This window comes from Ipomoea triloba, chromosome 10, assembly GCF_003576645.1.
Source record: "Ipomoea triloba cultivar NCNSP0323 chromosome 10, ASM357664v1".
Lineage (NCBI taxonomy): Eukaryota > Viridiplantae > Streptophyta > Magnoliopsida > Solanales > Convolvulaceae > Ipomoea > Ipomoea triloba.
In genome coordinates, this window is record NC_044925.1 from 323,980 (window position 1) to 338,694 (window position 14,715).

The 14,715-nt window shown below is 36.6% G+C and overlaps 3 protein-coding genes across 3 annotated transcripts; 1 reads left to right on the forward strand and 2 right to left on the reverse strand.

The window, feature by feature from the left end:
* Positions 1–130: 130 nt before the first annotated feature.
* LOC116031837 (peptidyl-prolyl cis-trans isomerase FKBP13, chloroplastic-like) lies at positions 131–3,458 on the reverse strand. The gene is made up of 5 exons (XM_031274148.1): positions 3,002–3,458; positions 2,512–2,604; positions 756–816; positions 600–668; positions 131–497 (listed from the first exon to the last, which is right to left on the reverse strand). Exons 1-5 carry the CDS (start codon positions 3,368–3,370, stop codon positions 433–435), a joined length of 657 nt encoding a protein of 218 aa, XP_031130008.1. The 5' UTR covers positions 3,371–3,458; the 3' UTR covers positions 131–432.
* A 1,933-nt stretch (positions 3,459–5,391) lies between these two features.
* On the forward strand, positions 5,392–8,836 carry LOC116032069 (pentatricopeptide repeat-containing protein At3g05340). Its single transcript, XM_031274469.1, has 3 exons — positions 5,392–7,873; positions 8,367–8,559; positions 8,632–8,836. Exon 1 carries the CDS (start codon positions 5,465–5,467, stop codon positions 7,418–7,420), a length of 1,956 nt encoding a protein of 651 aa, XP_031130329.1. The 5' UTR covers positions 5,392–5,464; the 3' UTR covers positions 7,421–7,873; positions 8,367–8,559; positions 8,632–8,836.
* A 166-nt stretch (positions 8,837–9,002) lies between these two features.
* Positions 9,003–11,548, reverse strand: LOC116032235 (putative UDP-glucuronate:xylan alpha-glucuronosyltransferase 4). Its single transcript, XM_031274723.1, has 2 exons — positions 10,846–11,548; positions 9,003–9,907 (listed from the first exon to the last, which is right to left on the reverse strand). The coding sequence occupies exons 1-2, from the start codon at positions 11,546–11,548 to the stop codon at positions 9,003–9,005; spliced, it is 1,608 nt and encodes a 535-aa protein (XP_031130583.1).
* Positions 11,549–14,715: the final 3,167 nt, after the last annotated feature.

Below are 14,715 nucleotides of genomic sequence, written 5' to 3' on the forward strand. Positions count from 1 at the left end.
GAATCGGACGGGTAATTGAACAATTATTTGCTCTAATTCAAGCAAAGAAAACATCAGAAAACATAATCAATCCAACTAATTTCATCAATTGCGCTATATAATATTCGATGTTATAATTTATATAATTGTATATCGATCCAAATATTCTTAAAATATTATAAGAAATTCATTCCGTGCAACGCACGGGTAAAAATACTAGTTTGTATAAAATCAGAATCACAATAAACTTGTCCCCTCTCAAATGTTTTGGCCATTGGTATATATAATGGACTATTTTCTTTAGAAAAATGTATTGTGACAAGTTCTTTTAATAAACTTTTTAGGTTTTTGGCCAGAGTACAGAAAGAATGAAGGTTTAGAACCATAATAGGCACAGACAACCTGATTGATCTTCTAATGAATCTGTGGGTTTCTGGACCAACTTCTCAAGTATCAAGCTTTGCCAACGAACTCAACGTCAAACAGAAGAACTGAATCAGGCGGAATAATGCATGAACCTACATCATATATAACCAGGCAGCACGAGATTAGAAAACAACATAGAACAGATCTTTCATCGTATACGCAGAAGCATGTAATTTAAACATCTCATACATTACCTCCTCTACAGCCAGCCCCTCGCATTCCATATCCAAGCTCGGGAGGAATCTTCAGTTTACGTTTTCCTCCTAACGTTTTATTGAGATAGAAATGCGTGTTTAGCTTTATTTCTCTTATGTTTAGTACAAGTTAAGAATATGAGGTTTCCACCTTACCAGCTAACATGGGAGGAATACCATCACCTCCTAGAATTCCCTGATCCCAGCCTTTAATGACCTATCACATAAGGTATACCAATAAGGAATGCAGTCATCACTGAATGTTACAACAACTGGCTAATAGAGAGAGTATGCATCTGATCTCCTTAGCCCAACAGCTAGAATGGCTACTAATAAGTTCGAATGCAAGAGGAGACGAGACACACAAGTTAACCATAAACAAATAATAGCCGGGCGTTTGGTTGGAGGGAATTACAATTCCATTCCCACCTGATTTCGAAGGCAAGCAAATTCCTTCGTTTGGTTGGGGGGAATTGAAATTCCCTCATTTTCATGGAATTAGAATCCCATGTCCCCCCTTGGTATTTCAATTCCATGGAATATAGGATCCTTATATAGTTTAATACATAGAAGTGTAGAGTACACAGGGAGATACAATCTATTGTTATCTTTTATTATAATATATTCTTCCTATTCTCTTCTTCTTTGGTTTTCTCACATATTTTGTTTTCGCCTAACTAGCGTGTGGTTGTTATTCTCCACCCGCCAGGCCTTTCAATCCCTCAATTTCAACACCACCAAAGAAAAAGGACCTTCGATGGAATTAACTCTTTCATAAATTCATAGCCAGAACCCTCACTTTAGCAATAAAGCACTAATTTAGTGCACAAAATAAAGGGTTTGTATGATTCCATATTTGCAAGTGGATTAATCAAAAGTTTGGTATTATTTAATCCCACCTGAACCACCTCCCAACTCCCTCTTTGTTTTTAGTCCAAAGTTTTGGAATTGGACGTCGCAGTGGGGGACCATTGCCTAATCCAAATATGTAAACTGATCATAGGATTTAAGGGCATTGTTAGTCCAATCCCTGAAGCCCAATAATTAACCAAAATGCCGTTAACTGATTTCTAAGAATCTGTTAGCTCATACCAGTCTATTTGTTCATTGCTCTAAGGGTACTAGACTTCTGTTCTAGTCTTCTAGAAAATATAAGAATACAACTGCTTTAGAAGATAGATATCACAGATCCTACTCACTGCCAGTTTGATCCTCAACTATCCAATCCCTATCAAGTATCAACCACAATGGCCATAACCAAACAAACATCTGGATACTTTCAGCATTAATAAGTAAATCCTTGACATGATTAAAATTGTGCAATATAATTCACTCGGTAATTTATGGTACAAATTATGGGAATAATCTGGCACGTAATTGCCTAGTCCTACTCCTGACTAGGGTCCACGTGTGAATTAAAAGATGTGTAGATATTGAATTCCAAATAACTGGCAAAGTCAGGGCAGACATTGTCCAACTGTTACTGTAACATACACAACCCATAGTACTGGTATGACTAGGATTCGAGGACAGGCATTACATACATCCTGATCCAAACAAGACGGGATGTAGCAAGAAGACACCTAAATAAAGGAAACTGCTTATGAAGGTGGGAGGTGGTCAAGTTCACAATCCACAGGAAATAATTATCACAACTAAGGACTCAAAATTCTTTCCTAAGAGGACTCATGCCGGCCTATGAGTAATTACCTCTCCTAAGATGATTCCAATCGTGAATCGTGCAAACACATTTTAATGCATTGTAGTTCTAACTAGTACTATACCGATAGCCTGTTAGGGCACATTCAACTCGACCAACAGCTAGCTCTGATTACTGATTCACAAACACTTAAATTCACCACATCATTAACAAATTAAAGAGCAACAAGTTGAGTGTGAAGTAACAATATACCTCACCAACACCAACGCGAAACGTGAGAGGTTTCCCCCGGTTGTAGCTGCTGTCAAAGACCTTCCCATTCTCCAACTTACCTGTATAGTGTGCCTGATGTGTAATCCAAATTCTTCATCCATTAATAACAACAAAAATGTTGAGATTAACAATAATAATGGTAAAAAACAAAGAAGACAAAATGGTAATGTGCCCAAGTCCACGGCACAAATTTAAATATGGTTGATTAGAGTTAACACCATCTAAGGTCGGGATGGTTTTGGCACGTTTAGTCCTAAACTTTTAAATTAACCATCCGAAAGCCTATGGATCATGGGGTCAATTTAAAAGTTGAGGACTAAACGTGTCAAAATCAATATACCGGAGTACTTAGATGGTATTAACTCATATCTCTTTTACTTCTTTATGTTATGCCATTGCCATAATCTCAACAATAAATCATCACAATCCCTAATTACATTACAGAAGATGAGTATTAGCTATAGCTAACCTTAATGAGCTGGCCTTTTTCAGCCTGAGGACCAAACCCCAAAACCTTATCGCAATATGCAAGCCCGGAAGGCGCGGCCGTGAACTCACACGCCGCCGACGTTGTTTCTTCAGCAGCCGCGGATTGCCGCAATCCAACAGCCCCTAAACACAATCCTAACACCCCAATCGCTTCTCTCCTCCCCACCACAACTGGCCGCCGCTGTTCCTCCCTCGCCGGAGATCCGGAACTGCAAATCTTCGGCGTGCTGCAGCCAGTGTGGAGTGACGGCGAGACTGTTGAGAAAGGTGCGGTGGGAAGTGAGTTGGTGATGAGAGCGCAATGCTTTGTGGAGTTGAAGAAGGAAGATGGGAGAGAGTGAGAGTACATCTCCACAGGGATATTATGATGCAAATTCAGAGCTTAGTTTAAGGTGTTGTTTTGTGGCCATTTCTGATGGGCAAGCCTTATATTTCCCCTTTCAGATTCTCATTATCTTTTTGTGTGTTGGGAAAACAGTTAACACTTAACACAGCCTCACAGAGGACAGCGCGCTTAGTGCTTTTTTTTTTTTCTTTTTTTTTTTTTTAATACAATTTAAAATATGTTTCATTTTTTAAAGAAAAAGTTAATGTATTAAATCAGACAACAACAAGATAAGTAGGCGGACTATCAAATCATTCTCCCAACCTGACACAAAAATGGCTTCTCAAACAACAGTGTGAGCAACACAATTCACATATCACTTAACAAAATGAAACTCAACACCGCTTATCAAGGATGCCGATTCCTTAGAATCGTCAATACTAACACCAAAAACATAATTAAAAGACTCTGAATATAATGCGTAGTAAAGCAAATGATAATCTGTCTCGACATCAACATCCCCCAAACATGTTTCTTTCAACCAACTAAGGGTTGTGCGAATACAAACAGTTTCAACCTCTTTGACTGTGAAATTACCCATTATGCGCATACCCTTGGTCTCCAATAAACTGCCCTCATCATCTCGCAGCACCCATTTTAACCTCATAGCATTATTCTTTGGATCAAAGGAGACATCCGTATTCAACTTCAACCTACCAGCGTCTAGCACCTTCCACTTCATAGTATTAAAGACAAAAGAGACATCACTCCAAACTTTATCATTCTTACTTCCCCATACACACTGATAGAGTAAATATGCAAATACAGTCAGGAAATACTCTTTATTAATGAATGGGTCGGGTACAATGCAGCTATACCTAATAGAACTCGGTCAACGTGGTAGTGGCTCATAGGTTCCCGAGCTACTTGACTATTATATAGAAAACAACCAAAAATTTCCTTCACAACATTAAATGCGGTATATATAGGCTGTCAAGGGACATGAGTCGGGCTTGCAGCATGGCGACCGCGTGGCAGACATGCACAAGCCTAAAGGCGGGTCCTGTACCTGGCAAGTAGTATGGCTCCAACAAATCGACCTGGCTTAATGGACCGGGGAGGAATAAAATACTGATCAAGGTAAATAGACCGGGATAATGTACAAAGAGCGGGGAATAACCCCTGTCACACCCCAAAACAACATTACAAACCGGCAACAAATTATTAAGATCCCAATTTAAGCGCTAAGATCGGTCTCAAATCTCAATTCACAATTATTCTCTTTGAATTAAGGTGGGATGAGAAGGAAAATTACAAATTGGATAGATTTTAGGACTTAAATCTCAATATTTATGCTCAATTTGGGATCTGAAGGTGAAAATGACGAAAATACCTTTAAAATTTTTAAATTACGGCATGTCGTAAGTAAACAAATGAGTGACTAACGTTGTGAATTTTGACACTAAACAATAGTCATGGATAAAAATTGATGGCAAAATAATAGTTGTGGACGAAAATTGGTAGAAATTAAACATGTTGACTAAAACTGCCATTTTGTTAATACCCATGGGACCAAAATTAAATTTTAATCAATTCTATTTTCACCAACAGTCATTTAATAAAACTTTTACAAAATATTTTTTAGTGTAATTTAGCATGTGCACAACTGCACACCTTCAAAATTTCCCAGATCAAATTTATAATATGAGATCCAAATTGTGGTTAACGACAAATTATTAATTGTGTGGACTATAGTTTATATAATTGTGTGAATGATGAATATAAGGTACATTATTTGATAATATATATAAAATAATGTATTTTCAGTATTTAAATAGTGTACTTTATATATAAAAAAATGGAGTATATTTTTAATATATTAAAAATGTATTTGTTATTTATGTTCTACCAGCCGTGCGGAGTATGGTAAATGAAATGCAATTAATGATCGGTGATTAACTGAGATTTTGTACTGGAATGAATTTGCTTTGCCACATGACTTATTGGCCCGTGGCCTGGTTATACAATAACGTCATTTAAGATCAGGGAAAGATTTATACAAATTATTTGGGCGCTAAATTTGATTTCGGCGGGAGTGTTCCCACCGCTCTTTCATGGATGAACACCACCACCAGATGGCTCTCCCGGAAACTGAATCCACCTCTTACCTATCTCATTTTCTCCGTAAGAGCATTTGCCTCCGGGAATCCAATTTCTTCATCATCCCAAGCGAAGCCTTATTGTGTCGACAATGCAATAGGAATAAGCCTCCTCCTCTCCTCTTGTGGGAGAGAAGGCAATCTTCGTTTGGGAAGTTGCATTCATGCCTTCACTATGAAGAATCCCGGACCCTTTGACCCCCAGAATCAAACCGCCACTCGAGTTCTCAACTCTCTCCTCACAATGTATGCAAGATGCGGTGAATTGCTTGACGCCGTTAAGGTGTTTGAGGATATGCCTGTAAGAGACACCGTTTCCTGGAACTCAATAATTTCAGGGTTCATAAACAACGGGGCGTTTGAAATGGGACTTGGGTATTTTAAAGAGTTGCTGAGTTTGGGGTTTGGCTGGTTTGATCATGCTAGTTTAACTACCATTTTATCGGCATGTGATAGGGCTCAGTTTCTTATGGTCAATAAAATGATGCATGGATTGGTGTTTCTGAGTGGCTATGAGAGAGAGGTTTCCGTGGGGAATGCTTTGGTTACTTCATATTTTAGATGCGGGAGTCCAGATTCAGGGAGGCGGGTTTTTGATGAGATGGTTCAGAGGAATGTTATCACTTGGACAGCTATTATATCTGGGCTTGCTCAAAATGATTTTTATGAGGAAAGCTTGAAATTGTTTGATAAGTTTCGCTGTGGATCTGATGTCCCTAATCATTTAACCTATTTGAGCGCAATATTGGCATGTAGTGGCATGCAAGCACTCAAAAAGGGTTGTCAGATTCATGCTATTGTTTGGAAATTGGGATTTCAATCAAATTTGTGTATGGAGAGTGCACTTATGGATATGTATTCCAAGTGTGGCAGTATAGAGGATGCTTGGCAAATCTTTGAGTCTGCTGAGGTGCTTGACACAGTTTCATTGACAGTCATCCTTGTAGGTTTTTCCCAAAACGGATTTGAAGAAGAGGCTTTGCAAATTTTCATCAAAATCATCAAATCAGGAATTGACATTGACCCAAATGTGGTGTCAGCCATTCTTGGGGTTTTTGGTAGTGATACACTGTTAGGGCTTGGAAAACAAGTTCACTCGCTAATTATCAAGAAAGGGTTCCTTCCCAATCCCTTCGTTAGCAATGGGCTAATTAACATGTACTCCAAATGCGGTGAATTGCAGGAATCTGTCAAAGTCTTTGACCAGATGCCTCAAAGGAATCCAGTTTCATGGAACTCGTTGATTGCAGCTTTTGCCCGGCATGGTAATGGTTTTAGAGCACTTAAGTTATATGAAGAAATGAGATCAAATGGCGTTGAGCCAACAGATGTTACCTTTCTCTCTTTGCTTCATGCTTGTAGTCATGTAGGCTTGGTGGAGAAAGGAATGCAGTTTTTTGAATCCATGCAGACAGTTTATGGAATGGTTCCCAGGATGGAACACTATGCTTCTGTTGTTGACATGCTTGGAAGATCAGGGCTTCTAAATGAAGCGAAATGCTTTATTGAGGGGCTACCAACAAAGCCTGATGTACTAGTTTGGCAGGCTCTACTTGGTGCTTGTAGTATTCATGGAGATACTGATATGGGAAAATATGCAGCTGAACAGTGGCTTTTGGCTTCACCTGATAGCCCAATTCCATATGTCCTACTGGCTAATATACATTCTTCCAAAAGGCAATGGAAAGAGAGAGCAATAATTATCAAGAAAATGAAAGAGACAGGGATAACAAAAGAGACTGGGATAAGTTGGATTGAAATCGAAAAGAAAGTTCATAACTTTGTCGTTGCTGATCAGATGCATCCACAATGTGATAGTATTTATGGTACCTTGTTGGAGTTATATAGACACATTGGAGATGAAGGATATGTTCCAGATAAGAGAAAATTGTGCTATATAGATCATGATGAGTAGGAAATGTAAAGGATTTGTAAGACCTCACACAATTCACAAGCCTGGTGAAAAGGAACCTTAAACTCTTGAATGCCCGAACTTCAGTTGCTTTGCCTGCAGTATGGAATTTATTTGTTTTTGGCCAGTTATCTATTTGAGTTCTTTAATTGCAGGGAGTTGGTTCTCTGAAGGAGCAATTACTAAATTGTGGCAGTAAAGCTACAAAGAATGAAATGAGTTTTTGTATTGAAAGCCTGTTTGTCTCTCAAGATCTTTACTTTTCTCAATGGATATAATTCTAATGGAAAAGAAATGTGAAACTTGGTCAACATCAACTTTAAAAACTTCTACAGAATGTAATAGCTCACTCCATAAGTAGAGAAAATGCCAAATCTCTCTGCTGCAGATTTCTCTTTTGCTGGCTCAAGTGCTCCTATCAAAGGGATCAAATACTCAATTGAGTAGTTTGCACATGTAAGATTCATTGCTTGATTACTTGATTTTTATGTCCAGTTTATCACACAAACAATTCCTCGGAAATGCAGCAAATCAGATTTGACATGATTGCATGAAGTGTCTGAATCCTTTCTTAGTTCTTAATTTCTACAACTATGTAAGAGATTTTTTTGTAGCCCACCATGTTCCTCTAAAAGGACAAAGCTCTTCACTAGATGTTTAGCCAGGTTTCACCACCTGTATTCATTGAAGACAAAATACTTCTTGAAATGACAAGAGACAATCTGGTGAAGAAAAATTCCAACTGGTTGATCAAACAAATGTTTCATTTGATTTATTAGTGTTTACATGCCCATTATCCTTATGAAAAATCTTCATCTCCTTCTAATTCATGTGGAGAAAATTCAAAAAACAATATTTGGAATGATGCTTTTCAGTAGTAGACTAGTAGATATCATTACTTCTATAGTTTCTCTAGGCTCCGTTGTTTAACATTATTTTAGTTGAACAGCAGCCAGGCGCTGGTTCTATACACCTCCACTACTTGGCTGGTCTGAACTTTACATATTAAATACTGGTTATATGGAGCTAGACAGATATGAGGTGTTTACAATAATGAAGTTGAGTGAAGTGATTAAAAGCTGATTTTCTGACAAGTGGAGGAAGAGTTCAGTAGTGTTTGGATATCGGATAACTTCAATAAGGTAAGCAACTTCTTTGATGTGGTTTATTATTTAGTGGAAAAACACATGTTCTTACAGTTTGAGCTGTTTCAGATATATACAGCTGCACCAGTATGTACATCCTGCCTGGCTGTTTCTCAAGGATTTCAGGAACTCTTGTTGACGAAAGCATGACACTTGACGGTATGAACCTTTCTGTATTTTAACTCTGTGTGTGTTTGTATTTTAGAGACCTCTGAAGTGTCCAAAAAGATGAACACACATTGAGCCTATGAATGCATGAATTGTGTTATGGTTACTGTACTGCTTTGCCATTTCTGGTAGAGACTTGTTATAAAAGCTTCAGGTCCAAACACAAATTTCTAATTTTTATCCAAAATAAAATTACTGTAAAATAGAAAATTACTGTATGTAGTTAACTATCCACTAGAGGAATCCTACTTGAAAATGTAGAAGGAAAAGAATCATGTAAGGAAACTTCTTGGATCTTTCACTGGAACTTTCCAGTGTCCATCAGCAAAACTGGCATTTTTAGCATTCTCCCTCCACATTCTTATCTCGGTTTCCACCTGTGGATCAAGAGCACAATAATGCTGTAGATTCTCAGGCATTTTCTCATAAACTTTCCACCACATTGTGTGAGCCATGTCACTTGCAAAACGTTGGTTTTCCAAGCTATCCCAGTTACAATCATAATCTCGATAACACTTCCATGGTTTCATCCCTAGAAAATGCACAGTGTACACATTCTTTGGTACTTCACGTTTATCATCCGGAACTACTAGGTAATCCTTTAGAAAATTTAAGGCAGCTGGCCACCGGTGCCACCACGAGAAAACTTCATTCAAGAACCCTTGATCACCCCCATTGTATGAGCCAGTGGTCTTTGTTTTCTGCATTAGGGTTTTGAAGGTACATTCTGAGGGTTCTACTAGCATTAGACCGGAGTTGAACACATGTCTGCTATTCCCAACTGCTGATAATTGTGGGTATGTGAAAAACTTGTCCAAATTTCTCAGGAGAATGAAATCTGAGTCTATGAAGATAAGTTTATCGTACTCCACAAGTTGCCATATCCGAAGTTTGCTGTAGTTCCATTCATTGTATGCATTTTTCTCTGCATGTGGACTTCGAATCCTCTTTATTTTCTTAGTTTTCCATCCCGCTGCTCTGAGACCACTGAGGGATTTTTGAGAGATAGTTTCGTCAATTAGGAGGATTAGGTCTTTTGTCGATGTGAATTGCTTGATGCTTTGAGCCAAAGCTATTGCACCACAGACGTAGGCTTCTGATGAATGGATGATAGTTACGTAAGCCTCTCTTGGCTGGCGTAGGGTCTTGTTAGAGGCTCTTCCCTGTAATTCTTGACCTGATTTACACAAGATATACATTAAGATGAGGTATTATCTGAAGAAGCTAAGGGTCATTTGTTGTTAAAATTCTTATGCCATTTAATCCCTCTGGGTGTTGTTTTGCTTGTGGGATAAGGGGAATTACTAACAAACTACTATTATCCCTTTTTAGGATCATAAAGAGAACTTCAGTAAAAAGTAAATAAAGTTTATTGTAACACAATATACATATGCTAATTGGGCAGTTTCACCCCTGCCATGCCAGTAAATTTTTCACTTCATCTAGTTCTGCACCCTTAATGCAAGTTGTGCTTGGCATTTAACCTTGTCCTGCTTCTACTACATATTTTGTTACAGAATTCTAGAGTCAGTGGTTGGATCCTGTCATCACTAAAATCCTGCTTTTGTTGACATTTTTAGTTTTATATTACTTTTGATAGATCATCTCACTTCAACAAAATTTCTTATATATACCCTATATTAATGGTATCCCAGTAGACTACATTTTAATTTAGATCTGGAATATCATATCCTGAAATTAGCACCCTATGGGAAGCTCTAGCTAAACAATTAAACCTCTTAATTTTTTTATTTTTTATTTTGATGATGAGGGAAACCAGCAGCCACTACGGTATGCAGCGCCCAGAGTGCTTCGCTGAATTGTAGGCACCTCTATTGGGTGGGACAGCGTCTTGGAAATTTAAGACTGCTTCATACCCAAAGCCAAGGATTGAACCTTTGACCTTTGGTTATGGATGGTTGAGTCCCTTTCTACTCAACCACATCCCAGGTTATTATTATGGCTCTTTAAGTATTCATTTTGTATTCCTAATAGGTGAATATCTAGTTGTCAAGTTCTTACCCTCCATTTTGGATCCACACAAATGCTTACTTTCCTAATAGTTAAACCACATTTCAATTTAACATAGCAATTAAAGAAAGAAGTAAAGCTCACTTGGTTCATCAAATGGATGAGCAAGTTGGCAAGTTCCTACTGGCACGGCCACTTTCTGCCTCAGCTTTCTCAAGTCAGGCTTATATACCCATGCATCATGTCTTTCATGCCATAACATATCCTCACACCTGAAAATCTCCAACATTGGCTCACAAGAGCCAATGAAAACAACATGCATTTCCTTATAACTTCTCCCATTTCCCCATCCATTTCTCACCACAAGATTAGCAACCACTAAGTTCACTTGTAACCTAAACACATCTGTTGAACCCCTGCATGGAACCCTAGCCACAACAACATTCACATCCTTGTAGTCCTCAAACCTCGGCATTGGTATTTCCGGGCACTTTTGAGGTCGTTCTTCGTTTATCCATTCCGGGAATAAGTTTGTCCACCGAACACTCCCATTCACACGACCAAACTTCACATTAATCACCTCCGCTTTTTCCGGTAAACCCTTAATCTCCTTCTCCACACTATAAACATTCACTAGACCAATCTTCATTCTTGTAACATCTATTTTGGTTTCCAATACTTGGTACCAACTAGGCTTTTGGACTGGTATAGGGAGGATCCATTTTGGGTGTTTTTCATAGGTTCCTTCTAGGAATTTGATGGTTGTCACAAAAATGAGAGTTAGACAAACAGATATGAGAGCAAAGGTGAAAATCTTGGGACTTGAAAGGGAAGGCTTGACTGCCATGGTTCAGCTTCTCTTCTGCTATTGTTTTGGGTGTTATATATATACAAGGAATTTAGTATAGGATATCTGTATATACATATCTCCTTTGCTCCAGAGTGGATTTATTCAGAGTATATATACACACAAGGAAAGAGAAAATAGTGATGCTAAATTTGTAAGTTCCATTAGTGTAATCATTCATAATCTTCTATCAAATCTTAAAAGGATTTTAATGTAACAAAATTTTTTGTTATATACTCCAAATATGGAAATACTGTTCAAATACTAGGAACCAGATCAAAAAGTAAGAAACTTTCAATCACAACTTATTTTACAGAGAACCCCAATATTATCCTGTCCATAAAAAGCGAAATTCTCTCGTTCTTGGACCCACAAACACCGGCCCCACAGAATAGTGAATAATTATTATATCATCGGTCATGGTCTACTTTGTAAGGTGGACCACTGACACCCTGACCCCATAGAATAGTGGACAATCATTATACCATGGACCATGGTCTACTTTGCAAGGTAGACTATTGACATAAAGTTTACACTTTGTAAAGTGGACCATTGACACAAAATTCTTTTTTTTTTTTTGTACTAAATGTTCATTTTTGAAGGTTTTTTTTTATTGTGTATTGAAAGTTCATTTTTAGATATACTATCTTAAAATGAACATTCAATATACTAGTACTAAAAATAAATATTTATCCATAATCCACAATATAATTAATTTGCCAATAGTTGAGGAGTAAAACTCTCACACTATGACTACTAGGACTCAATCATGTGTCTTTGTTCACAATTTATGTCTAAAAATCAATTGAGTTGTGTGCTGGTAACTATATTGATGAACTACTGCCTTATCATTAGAAATTCAGATGAATGAATTCTAGCATACCATAAAACTTCCATCTATGTGCTAATGCATCTTTTCACATCCTATAATGACATTTTCACTTATGGTACTTGTTGTTGTTGTTATTATTTCCCCACTTATAAAGAGTATTATATTTTAGGGTGTGTTTGGTTCATGAGTTTACACATTTGGAATGAGAATTAAAATCATAGTTAGTGTCTGGTTGATAACTTTTTAAAACACAACTATGAGTTTTGATTAGGATTAATCATTTTAGATTTTTGTTTTGAATTTTTTGTTCATATTAATACTTTGGATGTCATTATATTAGAATTAATTGTTTTGATTTTGTATTTTTAAAACATTTATTCTTATAGGGTTATACACAACCCAACATCAATATTGGTAATCATTCTAATTCCACCATACTACCAAGTACCAAACATGTAAAATACTTTCACCAAAACCCATTATCATTATCAAGTATTTGATTCCGATTCTCATTTAAGAACCAAACATAGCCTTAATTAAAAAGTATTACATATACTAAGATAGTCTCACACAAAATTTATTATTGAATCAAAGTATTAAAAAAAAAGTTAAAATAAAAATAAAATTACAGAGGTAAAATCTTTGGATCAAGCTTCACAATATAATTACTATTAGTATACCTAGGAGGCACATGCGTAGCAATGGTAGCATGCATTCCACTGGACTTTGTGTGCAATGCACAACCTTTTCTTTTCCTTGTAAATGTGTGGACACTGTAGTGTATCTACACATTTAATTTGCAAAGACGAGTTATTTTGGACTAAGAAGTATTTTTCATTGGGATGCTCTAAAGAGTTTACATACAAAAAAAAATCTAATAAAGAAAATAAACCCTTCAACTATTATTAAAATAACAATTAAATTCGTAACTCTATTTCTTTTTTAATCTGATTACGTACCCTAAAGATGATGTTGGCGCCTTTGCCTTCATCCAAATCTAGAAGAAGGTGACCTTGAAAAGAGGCAAGATAGGCTAATTGTTTTTCTGTCCGTCCGACTAATTCCCGCTCGTCCTGAGAGGCACGGGAGCTGGTTCAAGAGGATTCGTCACTTGGATTCTCTTAAAATTTCTTCTCGACAAAAAAGGTTTACTTGCTATTTGAGCTATTCCTATTATAAATAATTTTAGATACATTATATATACAAGGTTACATACTTACATTATAATGATCAATTATGTGAATAACATGCCCAGCCCACTGAGATAGATAATAGATATGATGAGAATGTAGGATGACATAGAGCTATAGCGACGTGTAAATGCATGGGATTTACAAGAAGCTAACATGATTATTAGGCAACTTTCTACGTAGAAGCTAAGTTATATGACAAAAATAATAATTGAATGTGGCCACTGCATAGAAGTAGAAGTCGGTGGTGGTATGACTATGACACATGTTGCCCATAATCGACCTGTTCGGCAATTACATAAAATAGTACCGTTTATTTAAAATTGAAAGTTTAAAAGGTAATAATTACTATTACTAGTTTATTTTAAAAGATTATTTAGAATAGTGTTTCGAAATAAATTATTATTTTTATAATATATATATATATATATATATATATATATATATATATATATATATGTATGTATGTATGTATATTTTTTTATTTATAAATTTAATTTTAAAAAATATTAAAGACTAGCTTATATATAAACTTCATATTATTTTTCATATTACTTGTACAATAAAGAATAACTTTGTTTTCAAAAAAAAAAAGAAAAAAACCTTAATTGACTTGAGCTATCGAGCTAATCCGTTCGAATCACTAGACTTATCTGTTTTAGACTTATCAGACTGTTTTTTTATTGGAATGTTTCAAGTCTAACATTAAAATTTTCAATTTTATTAGCCACGTTATCAGGTCAAACTAAGATTGACCTCTCGAATTGTACCTATAATAACTAGTAAGAACATCCCATTAAGGGAATTTTTCTTGTCTTTGAGACACTTTTGTCACATGAAAGAGAGAGAGGGAGGAGAAAGAAGGTGTGGGTTGCTCTTGCAAGGACCAAGTTTATACAGGTTAGTAGGTCCCACTGTTTGGAGAGAGAGATGCACCTCACAATACGTGAGGCGCAACTCTTGCGCTCAGACGAGCGCACACTGCACGCGCCAACTTGGGCTCGTAAATCTTTGTTATTGACTTCATGAAATATACAGTCGTTTCGTGAACAATTTCCGTACACAACATAAGACTGCCCAATCTACTACTCCAAAATTGAAGCTATTTATTTTTTTTTTGCTTTTGTTGTTATTCTTTTTTTTTT

Bases quoted from the DNA above. Each gene is read 5' to 3' on its own strand.
- LOC116031837 (XM_031274148.1), bottom strand. From the start codon at position 3,370: ATGTACTCTCACTCTCTCCCATCTTCCTTCTTCAACTCCACAAAGCAT. The intron at 2,605-3,001 runs GTTAGCTATAGC...ATTACACATCAG, and splicing joins AAAAAGGCCAGCTCATTAAG to GCACACTATACAGGTAAGTT. The intron at 669-755 runs GTAAGGTGGAAA...ATAAAACGTTAG, and splicing joins TATTCCTCCCATGTTAGCTG to GAGGAAAACGTAAACTGAAG.
- LOC116032069 (XM_031274469.1), top strand. From the start codon at position 5,465: ATGAACACCACCACCAGATGGCTCTCCCGGAAACTGAATCCACCTCTT.
- LOC116032235 (XM_031274723.1), bottom strand. From the start codon at position 11,548: ATGGCAGTCAAGCCTTCCCTTTCAAGTCCCAAGATTTTCACCTTTGCT. The intron at 9,908-10,845 runs GTGAGCTTTACT...TGTGTAAATCAG, and splicing joins TCATCCATTTGATGAACCAA to GTCAAGAATTACAGGGAAGA.